This window comes from Manihot esculenta, chromosome 1, assembly GCF_001659605.2.
Source record: "Manihot esculenta cultivar AM560-2 chromosome 1, M.esculenta_v8, whole genome shotgun sequence".
Taxonomy (NCBI): Eukaryota; Viridiplantae; Streptophyta; class Magnoliopsida; order Malpighiales; family Euphorbiaceae; genus Manihot; species Manihot esculenta.
The window spans coordinates 31,926,879-31,944,400 of record NC_035161.2 but is presented as its reverse complement, the minus strand read 5'-3'; the positions used below and the strand labels follow the sequence as shown (position 1 = coordinate 31,944,400).

General features: G+C 35.3%; 1 protein-coding gene across 2 annotated transcripts; it reads right to left on the bottom strand.

The window, feature by feature from the left end:
- Positions 1-203: 203 nt before the first annotated feature.
- LOC110600106 (anaphase-promoting complex subunit 5) lies at positions 204-17,354 on the bottom strand. 2 transcript variants are annotated; one of them, XM_021736842.2, is made up of 20 exons: positions 17,106-17,354; positions 16,847-17,006; positions 16,651-16,772; positions 15,462-15,711; positions 14,453-14,630; positions 14,295-14,373; positions 14,119-14,204; positions 13,427-13,553; positions 12,690-12,722; positions 11,505-11,753; positions 10,403-10,480; positions 10,037-10,299; positions 9,172-9,231; positions 8,989-9,056; positions 8,304-8,409; positions 8,062-8,203; positions 7,346-7,444; positions 6,568-6,832; positions 1,482-1,549; positions 204-554 (listed from the first exon to the last, which is right to left on the bottom strand). In XM_021736842.2, the coding sequence occupies exons 1-20, from the start codon at positions 17,256-17,258 to the stop codon at positions 396-398; spliced, it is 2,745 nt and encodes a 914-aa protein (XP_021592534.1). In that variant the 5' UTR covers positions 17,259-17,354; the 3' UTR covers positions 204-395. The 2 variants fall into 2 exon arrangements, with proteins under 2 accessions (XP_021592534.1, XP_021592542.1); XM_021736850.2 differs by lacking the exons at positions 16,847-17,006; positions 17,106-17,354 and having other exon boundaries at positions 15,462-15,683.
- Positions 17,355-17,522: the final 168 nt, after the last annotated feature.

Genomic DNA, 17,522 nt, shown 5'->3' with positions numbered 1-17,522 from the left:
AATAGAGCCCAACAGAGAGTCCATAACTATTACACAGACAGAGAACCCTAGATCTATGGCAATTAAGCGAAGATCTCTGAGCCCCGCTGCGCCACCAACGCCATTGCGATAAAAGGACCAACATAACTATTACACAGACAGAGAACCCTAGATCTATGGCAATTAAGCGAAGATCTCTGAGCCCCGCTGCGCCACCAACGCCATTGCGATAAAAGGACCAACTCTGTTTACTATATTTTTTAACCATAAATACATCATCTCAAATTGCGATTGGAATCGGCAAAAAATTACAGCTCAACTATGTTCGAGGGATATCACAGGGAGAAATGAGGAAAAGCCACAAAAACTAAATGATTCATGATCTCAATTTACATAAAATACAATTTCAATGTTTACTATAATAAACTCAACAGAGGATCCTCATCCTCAGGATTCTCAAGGGCCATTACATGTTTCTTGAATGAAGCTGCAGCTTCTTCCCTGTCCTCTGGTTTTCCCAATTTGTCAAATACTATGGCCATCAAGTAGAAAGCTTCAGCAGCCAATTCGTGATACTGCTCCCAATAAAAAATAAATAAATAAATAAATCTCATCTTGTAAATAATGATAACAAACCCCAAAGTAATAAATAGCCCAAAATACCTCAAAAACCTCAAGCAAACAAGAATGCCATATAAGTGGAAAGCTAGTGATAACATCACACCAAAAAAGGTTGACAGCCGAGTAGACTACACTTGCAATACTTAATTAGTCAATCTCTTTGCTTTTGGAATGAAATCCATTCGGTCATTCACATCCGAGACTGCCTCATTCCCTAATAAAACTTCTTCGTTGGCACAATATCACTACTGGAACACACCCTTCACTTATATCTTTCTGAATGGTTTTGGGTTCATTGAAGAGGATCAATTTTTACATTCTTAAATGATAAATTTAATAACTAAAGGAATAGTCCTAGCCCCTCATAATTACTGTCTCCATCCTTTATTATGAAAAAAAGTTTCAATTAAACAATATTTTAAAAAGGAACATAGTATATCGTTCTACATTATAAATTTTTTATAGGTGCATTTTTTGAGCACCTTATCAAGCCTAACAAATTGCCATTAATGAGTTAATAACAAAAAGCTACATAATATAAAGAAAACATTTGAATTTCCTTTTTACCCCCTCATACTCTTTGTTACTATAGTTAAAATGTAGTTGTTTATTAACCAAATTGGTCAAAAGGAATAGAAATAAAAATTTTCTAGGAGGATGCTAATAAAAAACATTTGAGTTGTAGGCTTGTGGCGCCTAAATAAAAATGTCCAAGAACTAAGGGGTTGTTCATGCAATCCATTGAAAAACTTGTTGGCCCATCTTTGCACGAAAAGTTACATGAGATAAAAGAGTGGTGAAATCAATCGGAATATGAACGGAGACTACTATACTTTGGCAAGCACAGCATGATATTTATATTCATAGAGATGTCAACTTACCTCCAACACCTGAAGCTCATCAGAAGCTTGCCTCAAAGGATCCAGTACAACCTCAGGATCTCCAAACACTAAGGAGAAAATGAAACAACACACAAAAATATAAGCAACTTCCAGGAGAATATGGATAACACAGCCAAGGCAAAACCAGCAGATGAATGAGAAACAGCAACTGTTAGATTTTTGCTTCTCTGACTACAAACTCACGTGCTTCTCATGTGTTTTTTATTTTTTATTTATTCTAACTGTTTTCCTCAAGTCAAAATAGAATAACCGAGTCTTTAAGGATTTAGATTCTGCGGTTTGTTTTGCTATCAAGCACTACTTCAGTTGTTGCTATTATGGTGTCATCCTTGCGTACATTTCTGTCTTTTTAGTTCTATAAATGTAAAGGTTGCTAATGAATGAATATTATCCCTTTACAATCAATATATCTCTTCTTTCACCTTCAATATTTTCTCTGTTTTTCAATTAAAATCTTGCCTTTATTTGTGTTCTTCATTCCTAAATCAACAAATTAGTATCAGAGCCCTATTCAAGGGACTTGTAAGATGGAATTTAAAGGGAATTTTTCTCCAAATGCTCCGATCATCTTTGACGGAGAAAAATATGAAATCTGAGCAATTAGAATGGAAGCCCATTTGGATGCCCTAGATCTTTGGGAAGCTGTGGAAAAGGATTATGAAGTTACTCCGCTGCCTGCAAATCCCACCATGGCCTAGATTAAAAATCATAAGGAGAAGAAAACCAAAAAATCAAAGGCCAAAAATTGTTTGTTTTCCATTGTTTCTAACACTATCTTCACCAGAATTATGCCTCTCAAAACAACAAAGGAAGTTTGAGATTATCTGAAGGAGTACCCTGGCGATGAAAGAATTTGAGGCATGAAAGCTCTTAATTACATAAGGGAGTTTGAGCTGCAAAGAATGAAGGAGTCGAAGACAACTAAAGAATACTCCGAAAGGCTACTCGATATTGTCAATAAAGTAAGGTTACTTGACACTACTTTTGATGATTCTATAATTATTCAAAAAAAGTTAAGCATCGATCACCACTTTGGAGAATACAAGGGAATTGTCCACAATTACCTTGGTAGAGCTATAGAACTCTTTTCAAGCTCAAGAGTAGAGGAGGTTTATGAGGCAGAATGGTTTTGTCAAAGGACCTCTTCCAGTTAGGCAATCATAGCAAAAGTGAAAACTCAAAAGAATATCCTCTTTGCAAACATTGTGGCAAAACAAATCATTCACCATTCAAATATTGGAGAAGGCCAGATGCAAAATGTAAGAAATGTAATCAGCTTGGACATGAAGCTGTAATTTGCAAAAACAAGAAGCAAGAAGCATATGCCCAAGTTGTTGATCAAGATGAAGAAGATCAAATTTTTGTGGCAACATGTTTTTCCACTGGGTGCAATTCAGAATGTTGGTTGATTGATATTGGTTGTACAAACCACATGACTTATGACAAAACTCTCTTTAAAGATTTGAATCTTACTGAGATCACTAAAGTCAGAATTGGAAATGGTGTCTACATTCCAGCAAAAGGAAAGGGGACCATTGTAATTATAACAACGTCGGGTATAAAAACGATTTCTGAAATATTTTGTGTCTGACATTAATCAAAATTTGCTGAGTGTGGGCAGTTTGTTGAAAAAAGATTCAAATTAACATTTGAGGATTGGCACTGACATTTATGATGCAAATAGAGAGCAAATTCTGCGAGTTAAAATGAGAGGTAAAAGCTTTTCGTTCGATCCAATAGAGGAGGAGCAAGCAATTTTTTTTTAGAAACCAACATCACTGAAATTTGGCACAAAAGACTGTCATTGTCATATTCAACGTATGCTAGAGATGAAGAAGAAAAATATGATAGAGACCTACCAATGCTTGCTGACAAATTGCCAAATTGCTATGTTTGTTAATTTAGTAAATAAAACAGGTTGCCATTTCCTAAATCAACTTGGAAAGCTTCACAGAAGTTGCAATTAATTCATACAGATGTTGTTGGACCTCAAAGAACTCCATCCCTCCAAGGTAGCCTCTACTTTATTCTGTTTATTAATGATCTTACAAGAATGTGTTGGATTTTCTTTTTGAAATACAAGTTAGAAGTAGTTGGAGTTTTTTGGAAATTAAAAATATAGTGGAAAATCAGAGTGGCTACAAAATTCAAGTTGTGAGGGCTGATAATGGAACTGAATACACCTTGTCTCAATTTAATTCTTTTGTTGAAGAAGATGGCATTGAACATACCTTATACACCACAACAAAACAAGGTCAGCGAGAGAAGGAACAGATATGTGATGGAGATGGTGAGATGTATGTTAGATGAGAAGAATTTGCCTAAGAAATTTTGGACAGAGGCTGCCAACACAGCTGTATTTCTCCAAAATCGACTTTCTAGCAAAGCATTAAAGGATCAAACACCATTTGAAGTTTGGTATGGTTTTAAACCTTCATTGAAATTTCTTAAAGCGTTCGGATGTGTTTACTTTGCTCACGTTCCGCAGAATAAGCGTGACAAACTCGGAAAAAAAGCCATTTCTGGAATTTTTGTTGGTTACAGCCTAGTTTCCAAAGCATACAAAGTGTATCATCCACAAAATGGAAGGATGACTATTACCGTAAATGTTCACTTTAATAAAGAGGAGCAATGAGATTGGAATGACTCATTGGAACTCCTACAAGAGCTTAGTCTTCCTAAAAAGCAATTGAAAGACAAATGGCTGGAGGAAACAATTGATGATTCACCGGTTAGAGGAACTAGGCCACTCTCTGAAATTTATCAAAGGTGAAATATTGTAGTATGTGAACCAGCTGAACATGAAGAAGCTCTTAAAGATCTCAAGTGGAAAAAAGCAATGGAGGAAGAGATGTCAATGATTCAGAAGAATAAAATATGGGAATTAGTTGACAAACCAGTCGACAGAACAAGCATAGGAGTGAAATGGGTGTTCAGAACAAAGCTAAATGCAGATAGCTCCATCAACAAACACAAAGCCAGACTTGTTGTTAAAGACTTGTCGTTAAAGGTTATGCTCAGATTTTTGGCGTTGATTACTCAGACACTTTTGCTCTCGTTGCTCGATTGGACACAATCAAAATGCTCTTAGCCATTGCATCTCAGAAAGGTTGGAAAGTATTTCAATTAGATGTCAAATCTGCATTTCTAAATTGTGCTCTACAGGAAGAAATATATGTGGAGCAGCCGGCTGGTTTTGTTTGCAAGGTGAAAAAGATAGTCTACTTACTCAAGAAGGCTCTTTATGGATTGAAACAGGCGTCTAAGGCCTAGTACAATAAGACAAGATAGATGATTATTTGCAAATTTTAGGCATGACAAAAAGTTTATCAGAGGCAACAATTTATGTCAAACATAAGGACAATAATGTTCTTATAGTTTCTTTTTATGTTGACAATATTTTGGTAACAGGAAATAATGTTTTGCTGATTGAGAAATTCAAATATGAGATGGAGCAAGTCTTCAAATGACAGATCTTGGCCTCATGAATTATTTTCTTGGAATGGAGATTAAACAAAGCCGGAATGAAGTATTAATTTGCCAAAAGAAATACGCCAAAGAAATTTCAAATGGAGGCATGCAAAGTCATTGCCACACCCATGAATCAAAGAGAAGTTGAGCAAGGAAGATGGAACTGAAAAAGTTGATGAAGGTTACATGTACCTCACAGCCACTAGACCTGACATTTTATTTGCAGTAAATCTCTTATCTCGCTTTATGCATTGTGCTAGTGAATTACATTTTATTGCAGCAAAGAGAGTGTTAAGATGTATTAAAGATACAATTGACTATGGAGTTAAGTTTGGGAAATGTAATGATTTCAAGCTATGTTAATTCTTAGACAGTGACTGGACTGGTTCCACTGATGACCTAAAAAGTACAACAACAGGATACTGTTTCAGTTTTGGTTCAGGTGTTTTCTCATGGAGCTAAAAAAAGCGAAAGGTTGTTGCACAATCTACTGCAGAAGCTGAATTTATTGCAGCAACAACAACAGTTAATCAAGTTTTATGGCTAAAGAAGCTTATGTGTGATCTGAATATGGAGCAGACTACTGATGTGGAGATTTTTGTTGACAATCAAGCAGCAATTGCAATCTCTAACAATCCAGTTTTTCATGAAAAGATAAAGCATTTCAACATCAAGCTATTCTTCTTAAGAGAGTGCAGCAAAATCGAGATGCAATTCTGGTTTACTGCGAATCTGAAGATCAGTTAGTAGATATGTTCACAAAGCCACTTCCAATCAACAAATTTGAGCTCCTAAGACAGAAAATTAGAGTTTGCAGTAACAAAAGCGAGGAGTGTTAGATTTTTGCTCTTGTGACTACAAACTCGCGTGCTTCTTATGTGTTTTTTATTTTTTATTTATTCTAGTTGTTTTCCTGAAGTCAAAATAGAATAAGGGACTCTTTAGGGATTCAGGTTCTGCAGTTTGTTTTGCTATCAAGCACTACTTCAGTTGTTGCTATTATGGCATCATTAGTAATTTTCTGTCTTTTCAGTTCTATAAACGTAAAGGTTGCTCATGAATGAATATCACCCCTTTACAATCAATATATCTCTTCTTTCACCTTCAATATTTTCTATGTTTTTCAATTAAAATCTTGCCTTTCTGTGTTCTTCATTCCTAAACTAACATTAACAAAACACAACACTGACTAAATCAAGCTAAATAAATTGTAAAGACATACAAAGCACAGCAAACATAACCCAAGCCAAGTTGAATGAGGTTTGAAATCCTATGACTTTTCAAACTACGCACGGTTTGCCATTGAATCCATGATGACCCCACCAGCAATTATAGTTACAGATCATGCCACCAAAACTAAGGTTGTCATAATTTGTACAGATCTTGCAATGATAAATGATCTCACATACAAGTCTTTTTGACTTGCCAGTATTGGATTTGGATCCCCAAATGAAAGCTTGCAGAAAGTCCAGCTAGCATATACAAATGAACTTTTGATAACAACTTCACAAATTATTTACATTTCTCATTCTATAAAGAAGGAAGATAGCATCATAACATGACCAAAGAAAGATTAAACAATAAGGGGGAGAACCTGAATAGCTTGGATCAGAAAGGTAGCATTTTGATTCAGCAATCTGAGCCCTAGCCCGGAGCTCCAAACCTCCATGGCCAAGAATCATTGGAAGGGCACCATGTATAAGCGCTAACGCTCTCTTTGCATGGTTTGATCCCAGTGAGAGCCACAACTCAGCCAAAGTGAGGGTAGCTGATGCTTTGAGAAGATCTAAGTTAAATGACTGGCAAAATGACAGGCTTGCCAATGCATATGGAAGGCCTAAAACAGCATTGCCTGATTTCTGATAACATATGAGATAAGTTAATTATTGCAGTAATTCAACATATAAAGAAATCTCAAAATGGAATATACTGCATCACCACATGACAGAGACTTAATGAAGCATAATTTAATCACAGAAAAACTGCAATGTAATATTTAACAGATACAAGATACTCTAACTGGCACATCAAAACCATAAATGACAACTGGACTCAATGGCCTCCTGACATTAGACAGAAAAAAAAAAAAGAAATGCTAAATGCAGCAATCTTTCTGGTTGAGTACATGGGTACTGATATATCGATCAATTTCAATTGCGACATCAATAATTATCTGTTTCTTTCCTTTTCACCCTTCACAGTAAACTAATGAGCACAACTTCCTGGCAAGAAATGACCCCCCCCCCTTTCTTTAAGAAGGGAATCTTTTAGGGCTAACCATTTAGAGCCAACATGTTGGTATATATGATAGACAACTTAATTACGCTCTACATAAACAACCAACATATGTCATGTCACATATTTCAATGTACCTTGTGAATTTCAGCTAGCAGAAGAAGAACAGTAGCATTCTCAACCTGCATATTGAATTTGTAACACATGCAGAAGAGAGAATGTGCAACAGCTGCTGCCTGTGAAGAAAATAAATCAGAACAGGCAAAAGACTTTGGCAAAAAAGAAGCATACGCAAACTAATACCATGCTAAACAAACTAGGTTGGCAAAGGAAAATTCAATAAAGACAAAATATTGAGCATGTATTGTAAAAGTAATACAATTGATTGAAATTGAATTTTTCGCCATCCATTTTAGGTTGAGTGGCACTCCAAGTTTTTTAAGTTCGGAATGCTTTAGTTGTTTCGTGTAATGGCTGTCACAGAGTTTTATCATAAACCTTGATTATTAAGGTCAAATTAATGCTCCAAAATCATTGCAAAAACTGCTTCCATTATAGATGGTGCTTTTCCCCATGATGAGCGCCCAAATTACCAAGTCTCACTTCAATTCAGACTATGCAAATAATTCAATTGCCTATGCCATGTCTATCAAGGTTCTAGGTTTCATATAACAGTAACCACCTTTCACAATTTAGTAATTTACAACTTAAAGGAGCACATTTTGTCATTTATTATTGTCCCCTTTAAAGAATTTTCTCTTAAGAACCCAGCAAAGTTACACTACCATTTTCTGATTTTCAATAACATGGAAAGCCTCAATTTGATACAAAAACACAAGCAAAGTCAACAAACCTCACTGAATTGCTTTGCTGCAAGCAGCGTACGGGCATGGCGAAGGCTTGCTTCTCTCTTCAGTTCCATGTCCACACCCTTGACAGATGAAGCTATAACTCCAAGTTCATCACATACTTGTTGTGCTAGTTTCAGGTGTCCCCTGAATAATAATAAATTTAACTTAATTGAAGAGTAAAAATCTTGAAATCTATCACACATGAATTGTAAGACATGTACAATATTACAATTAGTAGCATCACCTATGTAAAGCACGCTCATGGAGCAGCTGCAGTTTTACTAACAAAAGTACTGATCTCGAGACAGACAAAAACCTCCCTTCAGCTACTTTAAGAGCAGAAAAGGCCTCTGAATATAGGCAGGAAAAAAATCAGAAAAATGAAAAATGAACTAAGGGTTGCAAATCTTAAAGAAGGTTCCCTTGAACTCAGCAGGGATTTTACGCTTCTTTCTAAGGTTAGTGACATGTATATTTACTAATATTTACCAAACAAAATGCAAAAGCAACATACATGGATTTAACTCAATTAATGAATATGACATCAAGCTCTGATGATCTCAAAAATTTACAGATAACTGACTTTAACACTAAAGTGTTCACTTAATTGGTAACCAAGATCTCAACATGATCCCAGTTTGAGTACCTCAACAAGATAAACCACAGCAAAAGCTAAAGATTAATAGCAGCATTTTCAGAAAATTATTGACCGCAGAGATATATAGATGGAGAAGATAAAATTGTTTCAAGCACCAATAAGGACAGATTATTCACATTTCAATCGATAGTCAAAGGCAAATTGGAAGCCAAGTAGTGAGCATTCTTAAGATTCATATTGAACAAATGTAAACTTTACCACATCCACAAATGCAATATTCCAAAAACCAAGTGCAACAGTCATGGGGACGTGATTGAGCATTCATTCTGACCTTTATATCCGTGAAATGCTGCTAAATGTTGGATGAGCTTTGCATGCACTAATGCTGTATCTGATGAACTTGAGAAAATGAAGAGAAGTCAGCCTCATTTAACAAGGTTTGGAGGGAAGAAAGAAGTAAACAATAAGGAATAGTGAAAAAATATAACCTTTTCACATTACAGTTGGAAATTACCTTGATGAATCAGCAAAGCAAGTTGCATAAACCAATGCATTTATTCGAGCAAGAGGGGCACTGTAGACACAGGTAAAAAGCAAAAGAAAATCATCAAACATTATGATAACAGTAAGAAGTCAGAGATATCAATCTCAACACCCTAAACGCTAATCTCAATCATCAGGGCAATGCACAATTACAAAAAGACAACAGTAAACAAGAACTTGATATTCGGCAAAAAAGAAAAGAATTTGATAAGGAGATGGCTAGAGTTAAATCTTCAAAAATAATGTTCAACAAAGAAAAATTGTTAATATAGGACGGAAGTCATAGAGTTGGAAATTTCATCTCCCAGTCGCCACATTCTGTTCTCAATTTCCCATATTCTACATAATCAAGACGTCAAATATTGAAAGAAGGAAGAAAGAAAAGAGGGGAGGAAAACAGGCAGACCTCGAGCAATTGATAGTCATTTGCCAATTGCACATTATAGTCATTTGCCAAATGCACATAAAAAAATAGTCATTTGCCAATTGCACATTATAGTCATTTGCCAAATGCACATAAAAAATTAACTCTGCTAAAACATATTTTATTTCTAGGGATAAGATAAGAGAGTGCAAATGAGAATATCATCCATCCATTCACATCCAATTCCTTAATTATCATCCCAATTAGCAAACACCTAAAAACAGAATAGGAATAGAACTGATTTCCAACCTCGTTTGCAGGAATCAAATGCAGGTCCATTCTATTAAGCATTCCTTGTCACTATTAGTAGTACTTACAACAAATTTCTATCAAAATCTATAAAACAAGATCTCTTCATGATAAAAAAACAATTAATATTAACAGGTCCCCCATTATCATTATTAAAGATCACCTGCCATATGTCTCCCAAGCAGAGGCACGGAGCAAATATGAAGAACCTAATAATTGCAAAACAGATCTGGGAATTGAACTTGGCTGTGCAGAAAACTGAAGAGCATGAAAATTTTCTCCAGATTCGTTATCCTGGGTCAACACTAGCGAACCCATTGGTTTTGTCAAATTTTTAAGCCAGGCAGTACTAAAAGCACCATCAGTTGTGACAGTGGATGTTTCAGATGCAAATTCACTAATCAAATGAGAACATAATCTCAGTTCCTGCATTGTGCCATGGGACAAGAAAGGATTAAAACAAAATGAATAACCAAGTTTTTACTGGTTTGGGAAAATTGTAGAGAATAATCACTAAAAGTATAAGTACCTTGCAAACATTGACTGGACATGTTTTAAGCTTCATGGAAGCTTTGGGACCAAATGATAACAGAGGTCTTTGCACATGCTGCACATGAAATTGATACAAACTCAAATAACTTGCTATAAAACAAAGATTAAGGATTTCTTTTGCATTGAAATTCTCTGCATGTCAATTCTCATATGCAGTTAAGTCGACTTAAAACAAGAATAATTCTGACACAATCATGTAACAACAAAATTAGCATAAAAAAATTAGGCATCCTCATGACTTCCCCACCAAAACTTATTGCATTTGGGATCAGAAGACTATACCAATAAAATGCCCAGCATATGTTTCAGTATAAGCAATTTATCTCTGTAACAAGCAAAATATGTTGGCATGACAGCGTAAAGAATTCCCAAGGCTCAAAAGCAAGCATAGTGAGCTTAATTTAACCAATAGTCATTAACCTCATCAATGATTTCAACAGTCGCACAACTCCATATTGCAAATCAACTTCAACTTTATTTTTGTTTTAATAAGGTCTACATTGCCAAACTTTTTAAACAATGTTTTATGTGCTAACCAAGTAAAAGAATCCTGTAGCTATTTTTCATTGCAGAACTAAACAGAAATTTTCCTTTGGTTATCACATCCTAAAATTGATTTAAATTCTATAAAAAATATAGCAATAATAACTTTATTAGAAGTACAAAATAAAAGCAAAGTTCAGTAATTTTTCTACAAATTAAAGGCTACTGACCACTCAGATTCATCATTAATTTAATTATGATAAATTAAATTAAGCCATTATGCCGCAATTAGCAATACAAATAGGAAGTATATATGCATGTTTTTTAAGCATTAAGCAATCTCATATATGACAGTAGATGATAATGCATGCACTAAATGAATTACGAAAAACTACACTGATTAGGTGAGAAAACAAGAACTGATAACATAGAAATGCATTGATCAGGGATTTCCCTGAATGTAATGTTTTTACCTTCTACCCCATTAATAAAGAATAAATATAGAGAGAGATTGTCAAAGACAGCACAACACATTCTAGATTATTTAAGCAATGTAAACAAGTTCACAAAATGAGAAGCTAGATCTGATTTCTTGCCATCAAGTCAAATTTAGCCATAGCAAGATGATTAGATGCAATTAGTCTTTTCAGCTTTAAACTTTCTGCTCTTTTCAGAGACTCCTTCAAGAGAACAAACAGTTGTTGTGCAACAGACACTGAACTGCCCATGCTGGTCATAGGTGAGTAGGATGTTCCAAGTATTCCGGCTGTAATTGAGCTCCCAATTTCAGAAGACAAGTTGCAGATAGCCGCTAAAGTGTAAGCAAGACAGCTGTCATTACTTTGCTGCATAAATTCAAGGTAATCAGGCATACAGAAAAGTAGAAGAAGAAGACAACAATTACTTTACATGCAAGACCATATTGAAAAGCAATTCCTCTACAGCCCAGTTGTAGCCAGAAACAATCCAATGACTAAAGTAAAGTTCCAACAATTAAATGGTAATTCGTGAAACAATATTGACTACATTAGATCAAGCCCTGTTGTTGTTTCCATGTTCACACTGCATCAATAGCACAAATATAAAAGCATTCTCCTTCTCCTAAAAAGGAAGCTTCTATAGACAAATATAAAAGCAATTTAGAAATTATATCATTTAGGATATTAAGTTGTTTTTGGATTCCTAAACCCAATGTTACTAGAACTATGAATACTCTATATATAGGCCTGGGTTCTCTATATATTTTAATATACTGTTAGTATGATATTATTGACAACTGAGAATTAATAAAGTTGAGAATTTGTTTCTCATGTTTGAATCTTAAGAATTTGTTAGTTTGATATTGGTTTCCTCTTGTTCTACACCACTGGTATTTAAACTCTAGATTTTCCAAAACAAACCTATTAGAAACTAATTTCATAGGCAAAAATTGGTTCTTAAGTTATGGTTGTCCAAACACATCATTCAGTTGAAAGCTTAAAGCTCACAAAAAGCATCCAACATTTATCTGAGGAATACGTAGGTAGATCCGGTCTACAAAATGGCTATAGATAACAATTCAACAACACCAAAATCCATCATTAAGTATGGCTAAATTTCATCCTTAAACATGATTAGGTATATAGGTAAATAATCAATTTGTAATCCAAGACTACCACACATCAAAACTTCATAAATAGTATACTCCACAGTGCAGAAAATTTTCCAAAATAATATACATCATGCAATACCTTAAGGAAAAAAAAATTGGCAAGTGTGAAAAGCATAAAGTAAGAATTTACCACTTGAGAAATTCGCACTGCTTCAGTTAAGACCTGAACATTGACAAGCAAAACAATTACCAAATGCTAATAATAAATCAGGAAGAAGTAGAGCTACTCAGATGCCTTAAAAACCGATTCAAACAGAACAATCCAACTGACCAAGTCTGTTGGAATAACCAAAAAATTGCCAAAGTTTCAACCTAGTGCAACTCAAACTCAGGTATTTGTTCTTCTTCTTTAATTTTTTTTCTCCTTTTTTTTGAAATTTAATTCCTGGATGTATATACCAAAACCCTACTTAACTCACATTAAGGATGAAAGCATAGTTGAGGCAAGCCAGAGCTTGATGAACATCAAATGAACAGTAGATAGTGTCACACGCAGAGTCACAAGAGATAAAAGAGGCTCAAATACAAGTAAAAAACTGCTAGGGGTAGCACTAAGTTTCTATCATTAATTCGTAATAAAATATATGCAGTATCAGATTTCAGAAAAACCTACTAACTGAGTAAGCTATGACTGATATGAGGTAAGAGCACAACCAAATGCAGCCTAAAATCAAGTTGTGAGACAATCTTTTCAGTTATTTCAGCTGAGGCCTAATTATCTAAGCTTGCAACCAAGAAAGGATCAGGCTAAACTAGCAGGCTAATCACAATTTAGCCCATTCAATGTCCTTATTTTAGATACTCTAGTTTTACAATTACTGGTAGCAAAATCAATTTTTTTAAGAGGGACTCCTTTGGCATGCTTACCAACAAAGCTTGCTTAGGATGTCCAAAGTAGAAGTGCATCATCCCCAAACATAATAAAGCGATCTCGTATCTTGCAGAGTTATTTGATACTGAAGGTGGAATAAAATCAAATCCCTCTATCCCTGCACTTTTGTAACAACATTTACCAAATTAGTTCATCACTTTGAACCTCGAGCATCAAATAAGTTCATTTGCAATGAAGAAAAGAGCCTCAAAACTCAAAAGTCATTTTCTATCATGCGGGTGCTTCATACAGGAAAAGGAAAAATATCAATGATTGACTAGGCTAATTCAAAGACATGCACCAGAAAGTTGTTTACTATGGTATGTGGTACAGGAATGAGGAACACTGATGGTATGGGGTATTGGGAGAGGGAGAGGGGAGGCTTAGTTGGACCAGTACTCTACACTGCAATGCATTTAAGAGGGTTCATGGGTATAAGCCTGTGTAACCAAAGTAGCAAGAAATCTCCATTTGATGAGATGAGATGAGATGAGATAAACACTTAAAATGTAGTAATATAAGAAAAAAACATGGTGCTACTATAACTGCCAATGGGGGATTTCAATCATATACTAATTAACAGTGTAGACCAGGTAACGACAAGTGTAAAGGGGAAAAACCAACAGCAGTAACAAGTCAATATTTAGCATATTAAGGAACTAAAAAGGAGGGCAAATTTGGTGGTTACCTGTAATCAAAATAGCTATGAAGATTCTCCACAGCAGCAAAATAATCGTCATGATATAGGCTATTCAAGTAATGTAAATAGTGAACCTGGATCATAACTCAGCACAGACCCAAAAAAGTGAAAACCAGGGTTAATAACAGAAACGTCCATCAACATTGACATGCATCCCAACTTACACGATGTAGCTCAGGTGCTAATTTTTTAATCTGCCTTAAAATAAGTTCAAAGGCATTAAAAGAGAAAGAACTGCCATGCCTGCCACAGCAAAATAACAGACAATTAATCTCAACATCCACACATTTCTAACAAGGAACAAAAGACAGCAAATATTTACTTCTCAATTGCATCTGCTTGCTCCATTAAGTACCCTTGTACCTGCCAGTTTGTTCGTAGGAATACCTCACTATAGGGATCAATATCTCGTGATTCAGTTCCTGGATGATGGACATGTGAACAACCTTCTGTACCTTTCTCACAATGTTTGGATCTTGGGTCAGTAATAACCTCAACATCTGCATATTTGAATTTTTCCATCGTATTACGCTGAAGGTAACCATCTAATGACATCAATTAATAGAAATAAAAGGAGCATATTGCAAATCTTGTATTGAGGAATGCCTTTATTAGAGATAAGAGAAGTGAATCAGCTAGCAAATACTCATAAGACGTTAGAAATAAATGGAAAATGCATTAAAATCTTTAACTGCTTGAGTTTGGAGACTTTCTTTCAAAAGAAAGTATATAAGCTCATTCTAGATTAGGTTAGGAAATAGGAATGGCTAAGAAATAAGAAAACGGGGTAACCAGGGTTAATGATCTAACAAAATAAAAGTCAAGAATATCACATTAGTGATATTAACAAGAGAGATTCTAAAGGTCACTTGGCACCCAATTCATATAAGAATGACCAAATTAGAATTTTCATATAATCTTGATGAAAAAGAAAAATGAACTTCGATACTTTTTACAATTATATTCAATATTTTTTTCAACTTACTATTCAAATCACAAAAAGTTGGTGGTAAAATCACATCCTGTTTTAGAATCTGTCCAGAATTGCCATTAGCTTGCTGCTCTGGGCATGGTCAAGAACTACATAATTCATACTATGCTAAGAAAGAACTGATGTGACATGCAATCCCTCCTTGGACATCATAAAAGAAAAGGATCAAAAAATCTAATAATACGATCATAAAACATATGAAACTATCATATATTTTTGAAGAACATACAGCATGAATTACAGAATATTTAACTGGATAAAGGAGTTCATCTTCAACCATATGTGCTTGTGTAATTCAAAAGCATCTATTCATGCTTTACAGAAACAAAGTAATTCATACCTTCAACTAACCCACAAATTGCTTGAGGTGCATGAAGATGAAAAGAAACTCTTCCATTAGCCTCCTTTCCTTCTTCAATTTCCTCATTGACTTTCCCAAAAACCAAATTCTCCAGGTCCATATTTTCACATTCAGATAATGACTCCAAATCGTTACTAGATCCATCTAAATGATGCAACTCATACGGCATGCAAGTTGAAAGGACTTCTTTGCAGTAGATCCCTATATTTGTCAAAAGATGGCACACACCCTGCATTAAATTCAAATGTCAAAAATACCTGAATCAAACTATTCTAGTAATAGAAAGAGAGCATCAAAACATTCAATTTCATGTTTGTTCAAATTAGTTGTCCAGGAAGCAAACAACTAATCAAAGAGACAAGAAATAATAGCAAGCAAATAATGTTTTTAGACAAATAGCAAATTTAACCATTCAAAAAACCAACTGCAAATCCAAGTTAAATTTCAGAGTATAAGGGGAAGACTTACACAGCTCATCTGGTTGCCCTATAAAACGTGACAGCAAAATACAAGACAGAATACTGCTTGAAGGTCTTGATTTCTCTCTTTTAAAGGTATGAAGGTTAGGTAAAAATTGCTCAAAGTATTAGCAGCCACAATTTGTTTGTTCTTTTGGGAGGAGAAATTGGTATCGTCCCTAGTTCAGTAATATAGTATCTCAGAAATTTCATCAGCTTAATATTAAACTGAACCATTCAGATTATTTTCTTTAACCATTTTTCTCCTGTATAAAGCTTTTTTTACTATCAACACTAGCTAAAATTGATTAACAGAACACAGTCAATGCAACTAGAATAATTTTGGTAGGCCCCTTATGGTACTATCACTCTTTTAGCTGCAAAGGTTCTGTTTTCACTCTCAACTTTCCAACAAACATCTCCACTTTCCCTTCATCATTTTTTTTTTTTGCCTAATTCCTATTTTGCTTCCCAATTTTCCGAATTGTTTTTCCCTTCCCTTTTCTTATCAAAACTCAGAAGGCTAGAGATGAGAACATGTCTTATTGTAATGGGCAACAAAGAAATCGGATTCAAGAAAATGCCTCTCATTCAAACATATTGGAGTTGTATTCTAGCAGGTGAAACTAAATCCACCAAAAGGAGAAGGAAAAAAAAAATAGCAATGCTCGACAGCGTTAGGGGAGAAAACAGAGAGAGAGGGGGAGTACCTCAAAAGACAATATATTAAAAGCCAGTACACAGCGTCGGAGAAACATTCCAAGAATACTGTTCGGATCAAGAATAACTTGGTTATCTTCCATGACTACTGAATCAGAGCCTCCAAGAATTCCTGAACAAACAAAAATGATAAGCTCCAACTAACTCAACAAGGCCAAAGAAGAAGGAACAAGAAATGTAACTGACCTCTCATTTCAGTAAAGAAAGTGAAGAGATCATCAGGGGACGACAGAGAGGAAACCCTACTCGTTAAATGATCAACTAACCAGGGACCCAACGGACCTCCAATTTCCCTCAAATGACTTACAAGTTCCTCCAGTTTTGGCTCAAATATATCATCATAAGACTGCAGAGATTTTTTTAAAAAAAAAAAAGAAGAAGAAGAAGAAGAAGAAGGTTCTCAAGACTTGAGTTGAGCGTAATTATATTGTGATCTAAGAATTACCTTGGCGAGAGACAAGATGTACAAGCCGAGGCGATTGTGCTGAGACACTGAAGAGAAAGGAGGCGATGCCTGGGTGGGAAGGGCATACATCTGAAGAAGGACGCAGACGGAGACTTTGTGGGGCGTAATTGCAAACGCCCCAGCCGCTGCCATTGGTAGTCTTTGGCTGAGGATGGCTCAGTTCCGGCAGACGAGACTTTTTGAGCGCCAACGCCCAATATCTATGTGAGCGGGAGTGGAAGTGGTAATCACTAATCACAGAGGTTCTGAGGGTTTTTGGGCCCGAAAAATTTCGGATCCGGACGTTGAAGAGCCGCTTTGGATAGCGCAAGATGGGAATGAAAGATTGGGAGATGGGCCGGGTGCCCAAACTGATTTAGATTATTGGCTTTTTAAATTCGGTAAATAGTCTAAACC

Coding starts and splice junctions, on each gene's coding strand:
- LOC110600106 (XM_021736842.2), bottom strand. CDS start 17,258: ATGGCAGCGGCTGGGGCGTTTGCAATTACGCCCCACAAAGTCTCCGTC. Junction 17,007..17,105: donor ACATCTTGTCTCTCGCCAAG/GTAATTCTTAGA, acceptor AAATCTCTGCAG/TCTTATGATGATATATTTGA. Junction 12,723..13,426: donor ATCCTAAGCAAGCTTTGTTG/GTAAGCATGCCA, acceptor GTCAATGTTCAG/GTCTTAACTGAAGCAGTGCG.